Source organism: Patiria miniata, unplaced genomic scaffold (genome assembly GCF_015706575.1).
Source record: "Patiria miniata isolate m_02_andy unplaced genomic scaffold, ASM1570657v1 HiC_scaffold_17, whole genome shotgun sequence".
NCBI lineage: Eukaryota > Metazoa > Echinodermata > Asteroidea > Valvatida > Asterinidae > Patiria > Patiria miniata.
In genome coordinates, this window is record NW_024037055.1 from 14,702,808 (window position 1) to 14,724,131 (window position 21,324).

At 41.8% G+C, this 21,324-nt stretch overlaps 1 protein-coding gene across 1 annotated transcript; it reads right to left on the bottom strand.

Moving 5' to 3' along the window:
- Positions 1-307: 307 nt before the first annotated feature.
- On the bottom strand, positions 308-20,356 carry LOC119723931 (EF-hand domain-containing family member C2-like). The gene is made up of 12 exons (XM_038194843.1): positions 20,086-20,356; positions 17,215-17,403; positions 15,795-15,945; positions 13,852-14,075; positions 11,945-12,304; positions 10,278-10,416; positions 9,377-9,542; positions 8,046-8,188; positions 6,162-6,358; positions 3,649-3,782; positions 2,179-2,469; positions 308-1,454 (listed from the first exon to the last, which is right to left on the bottom strand). The coding sequence occupies exons 1-12, from the start codon at positions 20,125-20,127 to the stop codon at positions 1,250-1,252; spliced, it is 2,241 nt and encodes a 746-aa protein (XP_038050771.1). The 5' UTR covers positions 20,128-20,356; the 3' UTR covers positions 308-1,249.
- Between the last annotated feature and the right edge of the window lie 968 nt (positions 20,357-21,324).

The window sequence follows — 21,324 nt, forward strand, 5'->3', positions numbered from 1 at the left end:
TTTTGTTGTTTATTTTAGTGTCTGATAATAATTAAATTGAAATTCACACAAATTCAATTAAGCTATCATTCATGTTGCATAAATGCCGAACCTTTTTGCAGAACAGAACACAGATGTGGGGAAATTTTCAAATCGTTTTTAAACAACGCACAAGAATCTTTCAAAACTATTTACAACCGAATCCATTTCATGTACACAACCAATCTTGACTCAAAATCATCTGCATCTCTCTATATATACACGTTAATAACTGTGCGGGGACGTGAAGTTACAAGGAATACAAATAAGGTAAATAATCCCAATTTCCACTTTGATGCAGGCCCAATGCAGTAATGCATAGCATATAAGACCACAAACATTTACATGAAAAATGCATGAACATGCATGACCAAGTTCCACACTCCAGAAATCTTGGCAAATTGCAGCGACTGATTCATTAAGAAATCTTCCCATATAAAAACAAACATCCCAATAAGCCAGTCCGGTATTTCAACTACGCATGCGCACAATGAAATGGGATAATCGAAGGCGTCTGAACACGCGCGGAGACGAGCGCACGACGCTCGTGCGCTAATTACAAGCAGAATGGGACGTCAGCATTACACGTCCGCGATTTATCCCGAATGACCTTTGACCTGGACTACTTCAACAGATACTGAACTGGCTTATTGAAAAAAGGTTGGTGATTGCTACTAAAAGTACAGCCATATACATGTACCCTGTGAAGTCTTGTGCAGTGAATTACCGACTTGCAATAACCAAAATAATGAAAACTTTCTCCACATGAGTAATTAAATGTCTTTCCGGAAAATCTGAAATTATTTATAACTGCTAGTGAAATGCTTTTTTCAAACCACCAATTAAGATGGTGCTCTCTAATACATATATCAGTTTGAAAAGTAAGAGGATTTCTGTGAAAAAAAATAGTAATTTAAAATAAATATGATCCCTTCTGTGATACTTGCACATACATAATGTGTACCAGCTTTTGTGGATTACTCATACATAGTGTAGGGACCTGAAAAAAAAAGTTGTCCAAATTTGGCATTTTATGGCTAAAGCTACTCACAAACAGTGTGCCAAATGTAAAATCCAAGACGTAGCCACAAAATGCCCGATTCAAATCCAGTCTGAGGCTTTGTGCTAAAAAAAAAAAAAAAAGACTGGTGGCTATGATGTCATAACCACATCATATTGGCCTTACAAGTGTGCCCTCCGGGAACTAGACAGAGATGGCTGCCGGGGTGATTTAGGACTGATCTGGGAAGAGTGTGCCCAGCAGAGCAGAGTAGTTGACTCGTAGTACGTTGTCTCTCTTCTCCTGGCCGGACCAGGCTTCGTCCAGCTTGGTGGGTGGGGGTTGGTAAGGCGGCAGGCTGACGGGGGCGTCCCTCCAGTTCAGGTAACGGACAAACATCTCGTAGTTGACTTTACCCTCGTTGTTCTTGTCCATTCTGTTATAAAAAAAATTAAGAAAGAGAAACTAAGAAGTTGGTAGAATTCTTTAACTGATATGAATCCAATTAGACTATACATGTACCATATGAACTCGCCCAAATTCAATCTCTGCTTTTTGATGATTTTTTTGATAGAAGGGTCTGTCAATTACTTAACAAGTGGTTTGTCCCAGTTTTAAGTAGAAAGAATATGGCTTTGATTAACTGCAGAATATAGAAGACACTTCCATGTTGGTACATTGAATGCTATTAGAATGGAGCGCCTTCACAGGGAGCAATGGGACTGTGCATGTGCTAAGTGCAACTCAAAGTTTTCATGTCGCGGAAAGACTTGAATTTGGTCTATTAGATTTTCAGTACTCAAAACGGTTTCTAACAAAAATGTCCAGTGACCTGGGTTTAATATTCCCAGACAGAGACCTCTATTCCACAAATAAGCAAAATTGACTCTTATAGTACTTGACCTGTTGTCAAGAATGCTGTCTTAACCAAACAACAATATTAGAAGAAAATTATATACAAAAACTCAGACAATGAATTTGTTATCATTTCCAATACAGTCTAGTATTAAAAAGAATACCCCCTGTGATAGGAACACCGGATTTTCATTTCTCCCGTTATTTTCTATCAACAACCTGAGGAAAACATAGCAAAATGTCTTTTATTCTGACATCAAGTTTCACGATCTCGAGATCATATTCCAAGATGTTTCGGAACTCACCTGAAGAGCAAGGCGCGCACTAGATCGTCCGGCAGAGGCAGGTGGAAGGCCCTGCAGGTCTTGCGGACCAGCTCGGCATCCACAAAGCCCGACCGGTCCGTGTCGTAGGACTGCAGGCCCTCGGCCAGCTTGGCAAAGTTCTCAAAGTTGCTGCGGCGGAGCTGCTCCTGGGCCACCGACACCAGCGCCTCCAGGGGCATCTTGTCGTCTTGGCTGTCGCTGTAGTAACGGGCAACTGTCATGATCTCGTGCTCGGCTAGGGATGAGCCGCCGAGCTGCACTAAGAGGTTCCTGTTGAGAGTTCAAAACGTCCAAGTTTAAGAAGATCCTTCAGAGTGAGTCTTCAGCTTTCATGTTTGTGGAGCGCTGTGGTCCAATGGTTACACAGTGTCAGGTACATGGCTTTGTGTTCTTGGGCAAGACACTTTACTCCACCCAGGAGTATAAATAAACGGGTACCTGTCACAGAGCACACCGACTCATGATCAGAGGGTCCTGGGTTCAAATCCAGCCGCTGGCCATATGCTGTGTCCTTGGGCAAGCCACTTCGTCCCCACTTGCCTCTCTCCACCCAGGAGTATAAATGGGTACCGGCATTAGCTGGGAGTAACCTGCTATGGACTAGCATCCAATCCAGGGGGAATAGAAATATTCTCAGCCGTTTCATGCCACTGAAACCTGACATAAACGCCGGCCTGATGGGCCACATTGGCTCATGACAGACTTTACTTACTACCTCAGAGGAAAGATTTGCTTTATAACTAAGTGACATAACAATAGAAATCTCCACGCGCACAATCGTTAGGACCCGTGACCATTCAGCCCCGGTATGAAAAGGGCCCCCCCAGGTAAGCTCGTCCCCTCCCAAGAAGTCTTTTCGTACTGTCCCAGCTAACCAGGAGCCTGGTCCGGTTGCTAATCAGGAACTCCTCTAAACTGGGGTCTATTGTTTGCAAGTATTGACAAATGTAATATATCCTAGAAGAAACCTGCTTGTGGTTTTCATCTCTCAGTGCGAAACAATAGAACACTTTTGTCGGCACAGATCAAAACCCCTGCCGTGTGGTTTCGCGCACAATGGGACCGTAAATTACCAAAGCATTTGGAAGGATTTTATCTTTAATCCGATAAGTCTGCTATTGTTCTGCTCAGAACGTTCTCCGAAGGGCAATAATTGATGCGCCTGACTGACTTCAAAACTTCTGGTCAGACAGGACCATGTACCGGACGAGACTGGGCTGAAGACCGGACTGGCTCTGGACCGGACGAGGTACCGGGCGGCCCTTTTCATACCCGGGGCTGAATGGTCACGGTCCCTTAGCAAATCCACAACGTGAAATAGTGCTTAAGGTTAGCACAATTTTCTGCTATAGTTATAGCACAACTTTTCTGCTAAACTGTTAAGCAGCGGACTGTTAAGCAGCACCATGACTTGTTGTCAAGGCTACAGACTCTGTATTGATGACTCACCTGAAAAGGTCGTACTCCAGCTTGCCGGTGCCCTCGGGGTCGTTCCTCTTGAAGAATTCCTTGATCTGCTCCATGTTCTGCGAGGCGATCTGACCCAACTTCTGGATGATGGAGTTGATGTTGGAAACATTGAACTGCACCCCCCAAAAAAACCAAGAAAGGAAATCATGAAGAAAGTGAATTTTTTTCCTTCCAACATACAACCTAAATATGAATGAGAAATCTTGCTTAAAGGATTATGTTAGTGTAGGTAACATTAACAGTAGGGCTAGTGAACTTTTTTTTAAATGGTTGTATTTGTTTAAGAGATTGCTTTCATTGTAAAGCCCACCCAAAAAGAAAACAAATGATGGTAAAATTGCAAAAATTGACCCATGCAATCCAAAGTTATGACCAAATATACGTCGATCAAATGACGTTATTTTGTATAGGAAATGTGTACGAAAATGGTGTATTTTTGTGAAATTGAATAAAAAGGCATATTTGAACATCTGTTATGGTGTAAATAAACACTTTGGTAAACTTTAACTTGTTTTTGTCCATTGTTTATCACAAATACTATTGGTTTCAGTTGGTTTTGAGTTGATAAAAAACTTGATATGCAATAAAATGAATGTTAAAAATGTACTTTTACACTAAAAATCATGAACGGCAAGGTTGAAAAATGACTAAGTCCTACCCAAAAGCACTAAAAGTAACAAAACTTCCATTCACTAGAACATATTTTCACCAAATTTGGATGACACAAGGATTGTGTGTAGATACAGCATGTGGACCCAAAAAAGACCACACAAAAATCTAAAATCTAAAAAAAAAACTACTGTTTTTGCTAATTTTTGGCCAAAATGGAGAAATTTCAGTCTGGCATGCGTAAACGTGTAAACTGGCCCAAGCCGAAGTCCAATTCTCAATGCCCAAAATCCCCAAATTTGACAAAAATTTAAACAAAGATATAAAACTTGGGTATCCCATTTAGGTTATAAAACGAAGTTTCTCTCATATTTGGGTTATTTTATCCCATTTTGGTGCAAATCTCATAAGCCTAGTAATTTAGTAAAAAAAAAGTATGCGCTGTGCGTAATGATTTTCCTGCGTAATTCCAATGGCCCAACGTTACATCAGTGCCCATCACATTTGTACACAAAAATCGTACATGCTATAGCCACCCAACAAACTGTAAAAACATCAGATTTCACTCTCAAAAACGGCCACAAAGTTATTAGATATGCTACCTGAGATACAAGGAGAGATCGATTATTAAGATTGAGGAACTACGATGTGGGCAAAAAGTGAAATGATCGCCGGTACTGCGGTAGCAAAAACACTCCGAGTTCCATTTTGTTTACACCGCGTGCGATGGAGTCTGGACGGTTTCCGAAAACGAAGAACTTACACTGGTATCCACTGACATATTCTGACCGTACGGGCCATGAAGGGAACCAGTGTAGAATATGCATTACGCGACGCATCATGTGACAATGTTTTGGCTGCACTCGATCTCAAACGTGATAATTTTCTGTTGCATTTACATTATTGCGTACCGGGAACGAAACAGTGATGCTTACACGACGCGCGCTGTCAAACAGAAGGCGCCATGATGAAAATACATCGCGACACAAATGTGTCTATAACTCTAAAATACAATCATATTTTGAAGGTTTTAAAAAAAGCATTTCAAGCTTCGATATCACTAATTACAATTTTCAAGGTTCCATTTATTATTTTCAATGTATTTCGTGATGAAAAAGTTTTGGGAAAAACAAAAAGAATCGTAACTTTGCAACGCGTAGGCCGATTATCATGGAACGTGGATGGTTGAATGGCATTTTCAATAAGCTTTCGACTGACGTATGGTTTCTTGACGTCTGCTATGCTACACTACTGTCAAGACCGAGTTAAACACAGTCACCAGGGCAGACAATTCTTGCCGTGGATCTTGAACGCATGGACCGGTCTGTGCGCGCCGCATGGCCCGTGAACGTAACATGTCATGCGCGCAGCATTTTTCGTACTCGGAGTTAAAATGAGACTTTTCAAACAGCAAAAACAAGAGTAATTTCGACTCAAATCACAATCACAATAGGAAAATATGTAAGTTTATTATATCATTGAACTATCATCATAAATTACGAGGAATATTTCAAAATTTTAACTTATAAATGGGGAATGAAAACATCCGACTTTTTGAAACAAAATCACCGGGCGTGTGTATGTTTTGTACACAAAGTGATCACCGGCAGCAAACAGCGAGTGCGCGAGCCCTATTAACAGTGGCATTGTGTATTTGCAGTGCAAATACACAAGGTTATGAGCAATCGCAATCAGTACTGCAAGGTTTTATTGTATTTTCAAATTTGCAAATTCTTTATACAATATGCCACCTCATGAAATTATTCTTACCATTGCATTCATAAGCATTCAGTATTTGTATACTATTGCACAGGATGTTATGCTATATTCATAAGCATTCAGTATTTGTATACTATTGCACAGGATGTTATGCTATATTTTACCTCCTGGGCGTGCTTCTCCATGTAGCGGAAGGCGTACTCGTCCGCATCGATCAAGACGAAGATGTGGTTGTGGAAGTTAACCCGGCTGCCGACGTACAGGTCCCTGGCCTGGTAGTACTCGGACAGCTCGGTGCCAAAGCGCTCCTGGTTGGGCTTCTTGATACGGTTGCGCTCCAGGAACTTGCCGCCGATTATGCCTGGAGATTCATCCGAAAAATACAAACTGTCAACTTGCAAGTTCTTAAATAGATTGTCAGATTTGGACCTCTGGATTAATAATAATAATACAATAATCGGCATTTAAAAGTGCTCTTATTAGTTAACTAAATCACAGCGCTTACAGTAGTATTATTACCCCTCATCATTGGGCCAATCAAACATTCTAAATACCATCTCAGCTCCCTGGGGAGTATACAGCTCGATGCAGCCTGTTAGGCGCAAGCAAGCTAATTCAATCACAAAAACCATCTCTGCCCTCACAGGTACCCATTTACTCCTGGGTGGAGAGAAGCAATGAGTGACAAAGTGCCTTGCCCAAGGGCACACGCACATGCATGACCCAAGGCTGGACTCGAACCCACAACCCGCAGCTTTACCCGCAGACCACGAATCCAGTGCCCTTAACCACGAGGCCACAGCACTCCGCATTACTATGCATTGATCCCTTTTCTGTTACTGTTTCAATTTTTTTTCTTTGTTAATTTTTGTAAAAACTCCATGCAAGCTGTGATGATATATATGGTACATAACATGAAATCAGTGTCCATAAAGGTTTAGGGTTCTACTACACCAAAAACATGCGAAATCGGACCCAAAGAGTGCCACCTTGTGACGCTCAGGAGCAAGGTGGCAATATTTTTTTTCACTGCAAATGAAAGATTATGACCTCTTTGACAATTTTCTGTTCAATTATGCCAGATGGTTTTTTTTATATTCCCCTCTCCCTCCGCCACTTTGCGAAATAGACCCAAAAGTTGCGTATTTGTTTTTAACAAAATCATCTGAGTTTGAAGCCACTTTTCACAAATGCTTGATTTCCATAAACATTTCTACAATTCGGGCGATTCACAATGCAGAGCGCCACCAATAGTTTGCCACAGAGAGTTCATTTTTCCCAGTGCATTGTGGGAGATGGCCGACAAATTCGCAGCGCAGGACATTTGATATTGTTCCTTTTTTCCAGTCAGTAGTTTCGTAAGCGTATGATTCGAGTATACTCTGCCCTTTTCTTAACTTTGTATCAATATGGTGATTTTTGGTAAGGCGGCAGAACGCTATGCCCCAATCTGTAACAAATTTGCTCGTATCTACTGACTCTCATTCAAATGGGTCATATTTTGTCGACTGTCAACTTGAAAAGTTGACTCTCCATGGCAAACTCTTGGTGGCGCACTACACTGTGAATCGCCCGAATAAGTCCCAATTATATATAGGCTGCAAGGAGATCTCTCATTCAAAATTACCCGAGGGATCACAAAATATTCATGAGCTTGCGCAAAGTAATTTACAGCATTTTAGTGACGTGCAATCTCAGGCAGGGATGAAATGGCTAATTGTCCTTACTCGCAGCAGAAGCTGAATTGCAAAGGACGCAGCTAAACACGGTCGAGCCGAAGACAAGCAAAGACGACTAGGCTGCCGCATACAACCCATGTCTTAACACGGAGCACAGCCGGCTTGAAGCCCCAGATTGAACCGGCAGAAATGAAAAACCCTCTTGGCACCGGAGAGAATCAACAAACAACTCTACTCACATATTACCCTAGCCGGGAATCGAACCCGGGCCACAGTAGTGAGAGGCGAGTGATTTACACCCTGCACCCCCCATTTCACAGGGAGGCAAGGATGCATGGAGACAAACACTTAAATGTTTGATATACTTACCAGAGTTGCGGACCGGCGGCTCAAACACGGAGACGGTGTCGTCGGACAGGAAATAGGAGAGAATGAATCTACGGTCTGTGTCAATGGGTTTAGTGGTATCCAGTCGGCAAACAAAACGAATCACATTGCTGTCAAGTCCGTGCCTGAATCACACATACAAATAGAAATGTAAATAAGTTTGTAAAAAGCTTCTCACCAAAGACAGCTTTAGGGGAGAAGGCGAAATTAAACAGGCTGGAACTTGAGGTTCACACCTTGAGGTTTTACAAGGTACCTCAGGGTTCAACCTCAACTTACTGCTTGGTTAATTTTGCATTCTAGAATACTGCTCACTTGACTTGAACTTGAGGTTCACACCTTGAGGTTTTACAAGGTACCTCAGGGTTCAACCTCAACTTACTGCTTGGTTAATTTTGCATTCTAGAATACTCACATAACTTGCTCACTTAACTTTAACTTGAGGTTCGCACCTTGAGGTTTTACAAGGTACCTCGGGGTCAACCTCAACTTACTGCTTGGTTAATTTTGCATTCTAGAATGCTCACTAAACTTGCTCACTTAAGTCTTAACTTGAACTTGAGGTTCGCACCTTGAGGTTTTACAAGGTACCTCAGGGTTTCAACCTCGACTTACTTCTCGGTTAATTTTGCATTCTAGAATGCTCACTTAATTTGAACTCAAGGTTCGCACCTTGAGGTTTTACTAGGTTTTACTTCGGAGCTCAACCTCGACTTGTTTAATTTTGCATTCTAGAATGCTCACTGAACTTGCTTTCTTAACTTGAACTTGAGGTTCCCACCTTTAGGTTTTACAAGGTACCTCGTTTCAACCTCGACCTACGTCTCAGTTAATTTTGCATTCTAGAATGCTCAATTAATAACTTGCTCACTTAACTTGAACTTAAGGTTCGCACCTTGAGGTTTTACGAGATTTACATAGGTACCTCGGAGCTCAACCTTGACTTGTTTAATTTTGCATTCTAGAATGCTTACTTAACTTGCTCGAGGTTGAGGTTCGCATCTTGAGGTTTTACAAGGTTTTACTGGGCTCAACCTCGACTTACTGCTTGGTTAGTTTTGCATTCTAGAATGTTCACTTAACTTGCTCACTTAACTTGAACTGGAGGCTTGCAACTTGAGGTTTTACAAGGTTTTACAGGGTACCTCTGGGCTCAATCTCGGATTACTACTTGATTAATTGTGCATTTCAGAATGCTCACTTAATTTCGCAAGTACTATGATATCACCAAAAAGTCACTGAAGAAATAATGATGAAACCGTGCCATGGCAAGGCCAGGGCTGGAAACCCAACAGAATGCCAATTTGACCTACCTGTCTTTCTCCATGAATTTGATGAAGTCTCTCCGGGGCGGCTTGGGCAGCAGACCCATGCAGGAGCAGAGAGAATCCTCCTCGGAGCCAAATCCAGTGTACGGCGGCCACTCACGCTTCATGGATGGGGCTGCCTCGCCCTTGTAGTTAAGCGGGGTGAAAGTAGCTGCAAATTGGAACACAGTGTCTTGATTACATATTCTGGCAACTATAATAAGTTTTGCTTCTGGAACGGACGCAAAGATCCTCGTCATCTACAGAAGAATTCAGCATTTACAGTATTCCACAAGTTCAGCTGGAAAATTTGGATTATTAAAGACTCTGTATATAAGATGAATTTGCATCGGGGTGATGTAAATCAATATTAGGTATTTTGGACCTTCACCGATGTATAAACACTGTATACTCAGTGTGTTACCTCCCGAGTAAAAGTTGAAAAAAATAAAAAACAATCGTGAGGGACTCGAACCCACAACCTCCTGCTTTCTGGTGCAGACGTCTTACCACTCGACCACCGAGCTTGTGGGATCAGTTGGCTGGTTCAAATCTGATGTACATGTAGCAGCGGGTACCGCAATTAAACTATTCATAGGATGAATTTGCGTCGGGGTGATGTAAAACAATATCAGCTTTTTTGCCCTTCAAATTTTTAAAACAACAATATCTCAGAGACAAAATATGCATTTCCAATCATATTTTTGTCAATGTTTAAAGATCAATATTTTAATACCATTAAATTGAATTTTTAAAATATATGCTGAAAAAGTTGGTGAAAATTGCTGTCAAAAGTGGGTTTCCTTCTTTTGGCACCACCCTGTACAACCCTACCCTTTTATCTGCAAGAAACCTGGGTTAAACAAAAAACGTCTCCAAAATACACTACAATCTGTAGCCGACTTACCCACACCATACTTGGAGCGATAGTACTCTTTAGTGAAGTCGTCACAGTCACAGAGGGTCAGTTTACGGCCCCACATATTCATCTGTGTGCCAATCTTGAGGTCGCTGGCCTTGTAGTACTCAGTATGAACTGCTCCGGTCTGAAACCATTGGAAATGTGGAAAATCTGTTTAGTTGGAGTGGAAACTGGTTTTTATATTAAGGCAGACCAAGTAATAATCATTCAATTTTCAATCAAAAGGTGTTCCAAGGTACAATGGCAAGTTTTTCCTCCTAAACGTACAGAATGTCTCAATTCAGTAGATGTTTTGCTTTGTACGTCATTCTATAAACTCGGGGTGTAAAGCTTGACATTTTTCCTGTCCCAGCTACAGCGTGGTGGAGCAGGCGGCATGTAAAGGCACCTTAACCAGACCGCCACACAACCCGTGTATGACCACAGAGCACAGCCAGAGATCGAAAGTGTGGATTTTTGCGGCGGGAGGAAAAACCCTCGTGGAGAGAATCAACGAACAACTCTACTCGCACATGGTCCGAGCCAAGAATCGAACCCGGGCAACATTGGTGAGAGGCAAGTGCTTTACGCACAAGCCACCCATGCCAACCTTATATAAAAGTTTAGTCCCCACAAAATTGTTATCGGCAAGCAGCAAGGTTGAATTTTCCACCTTGTCGTACACTGCTTATTCTCAATTATTAAATAAAATTGTTGAAAATGTAATGTTAACCAGTTCGCGCCGGGATTATTTTTGCCGAAAATTTAGATTTTCGTAAAAGGCAAGATAAGCAACCAACTTCTGATATACAGCCAAATTAACGCCAAAAATACTGATTCGCAAGAGTCATTTCAACAGAATTGTACGATATTTCTTATTTTCAGCACTCCGGAGTGTGCCCACGGAGCATAAATTGTACCAAAACAAGCCGTGCACAGCGGCCTTGTTCAAGTTCAACACATGGTCTGCCTCCACAGACTTCTCAGACTTTTGTGTGTGTGTGTACAAAACATATGGGGTATTAGCGTGTTTATACGTCATCCGGAGGCGAGTCCAGGCGCGCTTGACGTTTTAACCCGTCAGCCGTGCCTGTGTATAAAAACAGCCAGATCGTATTATCACGCCATCCGACACGAACTGGTTAACTCTTTCAGTGCCAAACTCGTACATGTACGAGGTAATGTTTGTACTTAAAATTGCCAAACCTCGTACATGTACGAGGTACAGGAAATATGTTATCAAAAGGGGGCACTCTCGCTCTTTCTAATGGTACCATTTTCATACATGTACAACCTGTATTTATTTTTTCATTTGAGTTCTTGCGAGAGGGCGCAGCACTAAATCTCGTATTTTCTGCAAAAAGTGTGGAATTCCCCTGTATTCAGGCCAGTGTTTCATGGTGTATCACTATGTTTGTGACTACTTTTGACTTTCCAATATATCAAGGATATGAGCAACAACAACAAATTTAGTGAGTAAAAGTTTTTTTGTGTTTTTTTTTACAGAATTTCGAACAATTAACAAAAACGATCGAAGTTGGGCACTTTAGGGTTAAACTTTTCAAATTTCGCGGGCACTGAAAGAGTTAAGAAGGATTTGAAGTTTTCTATCAGAATATGAATTTTAAGTTTGGCCAGTCTCCTAAGTTCATTTGGAAACATATATAGCATACCTTGAGACTGTCCAGAATGTACCTGCCCCCGTGGCCCATGGGCCCAAACACATTCAGCACCGTGCGGCCTGTGTTCTTCCCAGGCTGCTGCAGGGGCTCGGGCCCGCTCATGGGCATGCGGGCCCGTCGCAGGAACATCGGGGTGGCGTCCCGGCCCGCGTTGGCCGGGATCATCTCCTTGACCTCCACGGTGTCGTCGGCGAGGAAGTAGTGCAGGATCATCTCCCGGGTGTCGCCGAACATGTTGTCGGTGTCGTCCCAGTAGCAGTAGAAGCGCAGCACGTGGCGGTCGTGGTCCAAGAACTGCTTCAGGGTGTCCACCTTCTCGTACGGACGGAGCGGCTGCTGGGACTCATCCATCTAGAATATAAACATTACCACTTTAATGCCAAGTCTTCTATTTTTGTTAATTTCTGTACGTGTATATACACTTCAATCGTATGACGTCATAGCCTACTACTATATCCGCATGCAGTGCTTTACGATCTTTACCTACAATGACGTAGGCTGGGTCATGTAGGTTAGTGCGAGAGCCCTATTCATACAGCGCCAAAACCAAAAACGTGCAAGCATATTTGCGAAAAAGTAACAGCATACTAAGCTTGTGACATCATGGCAAGCATTCTAAAACTTTTGAACTTTGAGGAAGTTTTCCACGAATGCTTTATGACATCAACTATGATCTGCATTCCCATTTACGTGAAGTACAAACCACCCTTGAGGTTGTCACGTAAAAGATTTTCGTTTACATTTTCATGGACTTTCCAGTTGTCTGCTCATATCGTTCTTCTGTTTTGGAGCTGTTTGCCTGTCGCATGTTGAGCATCAGCTTTCGCTAATGAGAAATGTTTGTGGTTGTCATTCAATGTGCATAATGTTGATGATGTCGTCTAATCATTTGTCTATGAGCAAGATCGGTATCTTGATGAAGCAGTCTATGCTAAAGGTCTTTCGGTATAAAATCACTGACGTGATGATACACAATGTTACGCGATGTTACGCGGACGCCCATTCTGCTTGTAATTAACACGCGAGCGTCGTGCGCCCGTCTCCATGCCCATGGTCGTTAACCAATACTTACGAGGGATAAAGTTAAGATCCTAAGCTTTAAAATGATACAAAAATAATGGTGGTACGTGTTTCCGCAGCGACGCTAGAGCCTCGCAAAAAAAATGTTGCAGGTATTTTGGGACGCGTTGTACAAGTGCACCTGTGATCTTCGAACGAACAACTACAAAAAAAGATGACGACAATGACGCTGACAATGACAAAATCATTACTGGACCGAGCCCAGTCTAATGTGGCTTTCCCGGGATTCCTGGGTTTCGCATTCATGAGCACCCTACTGTGATAATGGCTTCTCAATCAGTTAACGACCATAAATATGTTCGCACATACGGCGGCAGTGCATGGTTTGTCCTTGATCATACCATGGAGCTTTTTATATAGCTCCACGATCATACAGTCAGGCTATCCCCAATGTATGTGCGTCGTTGTCTAGAGCCACCTGCCTCCCATCAGAATTTGAGTGACGAGTGACGAACCAGTTAAGTGCTGGAGAGCTGCCTAAAGTATACATCTAAGAAAGCCACATTTCACTGGGCTCGGTCCAGTAATGTGTACAGTAGCCGTTGAGCTAGAACATTGACAGGTTGGTTGTTATATGCCCCTTCGAGCTTCAAGCCCAAAAACTTTACACGGAGTGGCCACGGGGAGAATTTTATTACCACACGTGTTTCTAGGTCAATTACCCCCGCATGCCTGGATATGCACAAGATATAGGTCATTCACATGGCCAGGGATCAACGCCTCGCTTCTCGAAGGGTTAAGATTTGAGCAATTTCATTGCTTTAAAAAGGGCACAACGAGCAAATGATCATGCATGTGTCTTTATTAAAGGTCCTTACCCCCTTCCTGTAGTCCTTGTACGGGTCTCCTGGCGTGCTCTCCGGCGGGTTGACACGCACCCCCGCCTTGCGCAGGAAGTTGTAAGTGAACTGGTCGCAGCCGGTCAGCTTGAAGGTGCGGCCGTACAGCATGAGCTCCGTGCCGACGTTGAAATTCTCCATGGTGTAGAACTGGTCGTCGTTGGGAGGCGGGAGGGGAATTCGGTGGCGGCGGATCAGTGTGCCTGATGACAAAAATAAACAATAATCGTGATGCGACCAGGCTAAATGAGTCGTTTGTCTGGAATTTTCATTTGGTCCAGATTCAGGCCAAAATAGGACCACTTCATCACATCACTTCATCACATCTCTTGGTGTTCCGACTTCCATAATTTTTGAACTAAAGATGGTATCAGCATGTGGTTTTCACAGCAGTAATGCTGAGATTGTGCTCTTTTGAAATCTGTAAAAAAAAAATTGACCAGGGTCGACAAACGACTCATTTAGCTTGATCACATCAAGTACATTTATTTCTTTTTTATTTACTAGCTCTCTCGACATGCTATTTTCAAATTTCACCCCTAAAAAAGATCTTACTTGGAATTGCTGTTTTTGTGGTAATATAAAAGTTATTATCTTAAAGTAAATTTGAATTCTCGATCCTGATTGGTCGATCCATGGCAACAAACCAAGCTACATTTTCCCATGTAATAATAATAATAATACAGTGGAACCTCACTATAACGAACATCTGTGGGATCCACAGAAATTCTTCGTAATAGCGATCGTCCAGTATAGCGATTTTCACACATTAGCGGCACCCTCTTTTGATCATTGTTATTGTGTAGTTGCATTTACAAACCACGTGCGGAGTCGCCAAACGTGTCCATTAATATTTTTAATTCCGTAGCAGAACTTCACCAAGTACGCCCAAGTGCGACTATTGAATCATGTAATTACACAGTTTTGAGCTTACATGGGTGGCTTTTTCCTACTATTCGTTGGGGAAATAATAGCCATTTGTCGCTCTTCTGTTGACATTTCCAACAACAATGTTCGGTACGTTTTGTAAAAAAAAAATTGGAGCCAAGGCTGATGTTCGGTATAGCCGAATGTTTGGTATAGCGGTGTTCGGTATATAGCGACGTTCCACTGTAGCAGGAATTAATATAGCACTTTCACACCGCAACTGGGTATCAGAGCGCTTTAGAGTTATTATTTTCCCTGTTTCAACGGGCAAACACTCCTGAAACCTCAACTCCCTGGATAGTATACATGGCCAGTAAGCAGCCATTTCGGTGCTCTTGTTTGTAATCAACCTCTCACAGTCACCAACACTGCCCTCACAGGTACCCATCTACTCCTGGGTGGAGAGAAGCAATGAGTGACAAAGCGCCTTGCTCAAGGGCACACGGACCATAAGCCCAGGGTGGACTCGAACCCACAATTACCCGCAGACCACAAATTCAATGCTCCAGACCACTAGGCCACGGCACTCCACATGTAGCACGGTCCATACCGCACTCTAAATATTACGCTATCCTGAGATGTGCGCGCCATTCCTGCTGCACACGCACGAGTAAAAGGACAACTGCTAAAAAGTTTGTGTACAGAGTGCGCGTTCCATCTTTCACTGTGCGCAACTTTAAATTGTGATGCGATCAAGCTGCATGAGTTGTTTGGAGATGCAGGCCAAAATAGGGCCACTTCATCACATCACTTCATCACATCTCTTGGTGTTCCGGCTTCCATAACTTTTAAACTAAAGATGGTATCAGCATGCGGTTTTCACAGCAATAATGCTGTGATTGTGCTCTTTTCAAATCTGTAATAAAAAAAATTTGACGGGGGTCGACAAACGACTCATTTAGGTTGATCGCATCACAATTCATGGTTATCCTACTCGCGTTCAAGGGTAACACGGAATACTGTTTGGTAATCTCTTTAAGTCACACGAAGTTTACCTTGCGGTATCCCGCTGTTGTTGACCTGGGGTTCAATGACCTGTATGGAGTCATCTTCCAGGTACAGATAGATCTTGCACTTGCGGACGCGGAACTGCTCCTGGGACTTCTCGTGTACTGCCTCCTGGAAGTAGGCATCAAAACGCAACACCTGCCGGGGCAAAAATGACATCAGAGCCTTAGTAAATCACTAGTTTGATTCTTGCTAAATCGTGCAAAAAAAGTAAGGGCTATCAACTTTGTAAGGAGAGAATGCAAAATTAAACAGGCATTCATAAATACCTCATACAGTTTAGCCATTCCTATTGGTCGAGAGCCCGTCACGTGGCCGGTCTTAAACGGATGATAAAGACATGGCTAGCTGGTCTTAAACACTTTTCCAGTGTCACATAAAATGTGGACTCCTAAAAATCCAGTGCCTCTTACCGTTTCATTGGTTGAACGTTCACAATCCTCACGTAGGCATGCGCAACACTACCAGTGAGTCAGAATTGTATAGTTCTAAATTCAAAACGCAACGCCCCAGGTGCGTTCTGCGCGACATCGCGCAGAACGTGCTACGCGCGCGTCAATCTCCATAAAAGGGTTGTTTACATCTTACTCGCCAGCTGAACACTCCATTATTTTGCTAAAAGGGATGTTTCAAAAAGCTGGAGTGAACTTGTTGATCAAAATCGGGATTTTTTTGAACGAATTCCTTAATTTTTTTTACCGAAAAGGTATTTATGAATGGGAATATCAATATGTGCTCGGTCGGTATTAATCACTCTGTTTAAGACTGCTTAGAGTCTAAGTGCTGATAATTACCCTCGCCTCCGGCTCGGGCACACATTTATTCCCTTAGTAACTCATGGTTTAATTAGCTCTTGTGTTTTACAAGGTTTCAGGGTTTCAACCTCAAAGCGCTGCTTGTTTAATATTGTATTCACGCCTATACTGATCGACTCATTCCCAACTCTTATCAGTGCCGGGGGATGAGGACAAATACAAAGTGTACGTTTAGTCTGCGCGTGTGCGTTCAAACCTGTGGAAAGAACACCATTGATTCATGTGCGTTGTTTGCATGAACAGTTCTTAACTGCCCCTTTCATTGAGCAGTTCTCAACTGCACATTTTCGACGGGCACTGCACTAGTATAAACTCTAAATAGAAACTTGATGAAATTTTTGTTAAATTTTTGTACCTTTTTCTCAGAAAAATTTAACGTAAACGTTTGGTCCAATGGACTCTGTGCACGTTCAGGGATTGAAATATCCACAGGATCTCTAGACCGAGTCCAGTAATTTGAGTTTCGTTATTGAACTCTTGACGAAACTAGTCAACTTCTGGTTCCAACGGCTCCAACACTATTTTATCTGCAGTGGGCGTGGTTAAAACTGAGGTGACGTCACACTTATGATCGGACAGGCTTATCACATACCTGTCTATCAAACGCAACCCAGGCAGGGGCTGCATTGCCTTGGCCCTGGGGGATCCTGCTGTTCTGGGGTTTGGGTTTCTGACCCAGAAGCTTCTCCCCACCGATGCCTGGCTTGTGCTCCCCCACCAGCATGGACACGCTGTTGCAGTGGTCAAAATGGTGGGACTTGTGGTGCCGCTCTTGACCAAGCTACGCATGGAAGCAAAAACACAGTTTGCGTGACAAATTATAACAAGGTTAGGCTACATTTTAATTTAAGTTAGGGTTTAAAACGAGCTTCCAGCAGCCGGAAAAAATGTGGAAATTGAAAGCTTTACCAGAAATTCAGGCAAAAAATGAAAAACATCGGCTTTTTACAGCTAAAAGTACAAATGCAGGCAGATGCTTCCAGGCCTGCAGAAGTTGAAAATATGACCGAAAGGTGTCTTTTCTTGGTCTCCCAATATCGTCAGTATTTAAGATGTCAACGATAAGAATTTGCAATTTGTACATGGGTGTAAAACTTACGGTGCAACTAAAAAGACACATTTCTTATATTTTTTTTGGAATTTTTTTTGGTCATAAGTTTTAGAATCCCACATCTTAAAAACTGTTTTTGTTGATTGGGATGATCAGAATAACAATATCATTGGAATCTACATTTTTAATTGGTAAATATGTATAAAATGTATTTATGTAAATATGTAAATAGGCTAGGCCTTTGTATAAATCTCGAATATATTGAAAATAATCTTGAAATTACGAAAAGTGTATTGGCATTGAAAAAAGAAAGGAAAAAGAAAGAAAATATGTTTGAAAAGCTCAGGAAATATATTTTCCTAAAGCCAACAAGTCTAAGTTATTAAAAAAAAGAGTTTATATTGAGTTACATGGCCCGGACAGCACATATTTTTCGTGAAGCGACCCGTGCGCAGAATTATTAGGCAGGATTTTTTTTCTACAACGCCAAAACTGCACGCTTTGGAATTCCCCGCTTGCTGCCACAAATATAGAGATTTCGCTTTGTTAATCGGTACGGTGGATGATCGTCAGCCAACAATATAAGTTTTGTTGAGGAAAAGAGTGGTTGCACTTAAATGTTATAGATTCGCAATGGTGTTTTCTTGGGTCGCACTAAAAAGCGTCAACACATGACAGAAGCGTCAACACACCGTCAACACATCCAAAACACATTCTGAATTGACAAAAAAGGTATATAATTGTAAAGGCAACATAGAATAAAAGAGAATTTTCATTGGATTGAGTTTCCATTTTGTAATTATATAGTATTTTTACGCGAAAAAATTTACCCTTCACTTGCAACGCCGTTGTCCGCCATTTTGACTTCGCACAAAGCTTGGACTACACCATTTCAAGTAGGGGTGTGTAGGTAACCTTGTCCTTGTCATAAACAACAGAGGGCGCCTTGCTGCAGAGAGGGACACCAGTGCACTCTGATCTGTGAGGGACTGAGGTTTATTGTACAACGCTATCACCCTTTAGCATAATGGTATGGTCCGCGCTGCCACTGAGGCTGAGGCAACATGGCAGCCGATCTCGGAGCGGCACGGAGAGCCAATTTTCTTGAACTGAAAATCGCAATTTTCAGACGTTAAACTTTAACCTATTGATAAATTTGATTTTAAGCCACAATCTTGTTTCTGTCCATACCGTATGGGTTACATACTGCTTGTGTCAATTTTTAATGCATTTTGGATGTGTTGACGCTGTGTTGACGCCGTGTTGACGCTTTGGAGTGTGTTGACGCTGTGCTGACGCTTTTTAGTATTGCCGGTTTTCTCAATGCTGTAACACTAACATCATGAACATAGTAACAATCAATGGCAGTTGAAAATCGTGTTACGGCTGCCGTAACGATGTAATTGTTGTGCCCATTCTTGAAAATCACGCATTCTCGAGAATGGGCATGCACATTCTCGAGAATGGGCGCGCATTCTTAAGAATGAGCGCCCATTCTTAAGAACGAGCACGCGTTCTTAAGAATGAGCGCTCATTCTTAAGATTGGGTGGGAATATCACGTGCACAATTTATGAATTTTGCCCAATCTTAACAAACATTGCACGACATAATTATGTTAAATGAATTGTATAGCGGTTAAAAGGGAAATAATTCATATAAAGAGGAAAGAAAATGTGCTATGCTTCTGTACTCGTATAACTACGATAATTTGAATCAAATTAAACCTGTTATTATTGCTTTTTTCTGCCCACTATGGGAAGTTTTGTAGTAACGGAGGACTGGGAACTAGTCTGGGAAGTGCTTTGTTTAGGCTAGACAAGTTACAAGTCCCTGCATGTATCATATGCGTGCCACGAAAAAAAAACGATGTCCAGAAGCTGCCAAAATTGCTCTTTTGACTAGATAGAATCCAGCTCTGCGACGTTATGGTGGGATATGAACAATAAATTGGTGGCACTATAGCACTATGGGATGTCGCAGTACGTATTCATTCTCATTCTTCACATTTTTCATTCTTACGTCCCCCCCCCCGCTTTTATTATCCCAAAAATCAGAATTCTTTGCACTAGTATTATTATGTCTCTTATATTTTCCCGGTCCCCCCCCCCCCCATATCAATACGCCTTTACTTATCATATCCACTCTACATGTACTTTTCAGCGCTTTGCGTTGCAACAGTATAATTATTGAGAATCAGTGAACGAGGATTTAGCTAGACTTGCCAAGCGCAGCCGGTGCTCGGCATCGACAAGACCGTTATCTTGTCGCGCATTCTCAAGAATGTGCGCTCAATCTGGAAGAGTTATTTTTTGCCAAGATTGAGCAAGGATCCAGTTGCACATTCTCAAGAATGTGCATGCCCATTCTCGAGAATGCGTGATTTTCAAGAATGGGCACAACATAATTATTACCTTCCGGTCGAAGCTATTCCCAGGTAAAAAAGGCAGCGACATCCTCCTTCTTGTCAAACAACTCAACTGCGAATCAAGACAAACCCTTATCCTTAAACAAGTAAATAAAGAATCTTCTGTTTCAAGTGCGTTTAAATAACTGTCGAAAATGAGCCGGGGTCGAGTCCTAAAGCGACGCCTTCGTCATGAAAACACACGGCAATGTAATTCGTCGATCGTTCATACGCGCATCATGTACATGTACGTGACGTGCATATGCACTCACTGTTGTTCCGTGTTACCGTTATTGTTCGCGGTTGCTAAGCAGGTGTCAGAGGTCACCAAGTATGCATATCGGTCACTAGAGGGCGCGCTTCATCGATGGCGCATTTTATCAGAGGTTTTTTCTTTCTTAAAAAGTTCTATTAAAATTCCTTTCTGATGGAAAGTGAAGTTTGACTAGGCACTAAAGTTAAGGACGTGATAAATTCGGATGAATACATTATGCATTTGCATAGGGCCAGCTCAATAAAACGTATGATTTTGTTTATTCTCACAGTCTTCAATATTTTGATTAGTTCTCAATTAAATCTGAATTTTGATTGATCATCTGAATTTAATGAATATTCATATAATGTCACAATGGAATCTTGCATTCCTTTGATGAGAAGATGCTTTGGATTTGTAGCTCGTACGAATAATTTAGCAATTTTTTAAAATAAAACTACGGCATTTTTGGTTCGTACTGGAAAATCTGCAAATACGAATCAATAAATATATAATAGTTTGGTATTTTAATCTTTCTTAATCGATTTTTACAGTGAGTTTGGACAATCGAGGCAATAATAACTACACAAAATCGGACTTTTTCAACGTTAAAAATATCCTCCTGAATAAGTGGGCGGAGCTTTAATTTATACTGTAGGGTGCCTACTACTACGCAGTTGCCAACAGTTATTGAGGCACATGTGAAGATCAATTCAAGACTGGGAAGACAAAATATTGAATGATTTTTAATCATCAACACAAAAAGAAGTGATAGCTAACATTGAAATTAAAATTGGTGACACTAGAGTACATGTCAAACTTGGAGCTCGACGTCAAGTTAAAAGTGCCGGCAAAATTAAAAGTTCAAAATTAATTAAGGAATTACATTTTGTTGATAGAATATAATACAACAATGTGCTGCTACATGCGTACATTTTAATTTATATCGAAGTATTCATGCATATGAATAATTCTAAATATTTTTTTAATAAT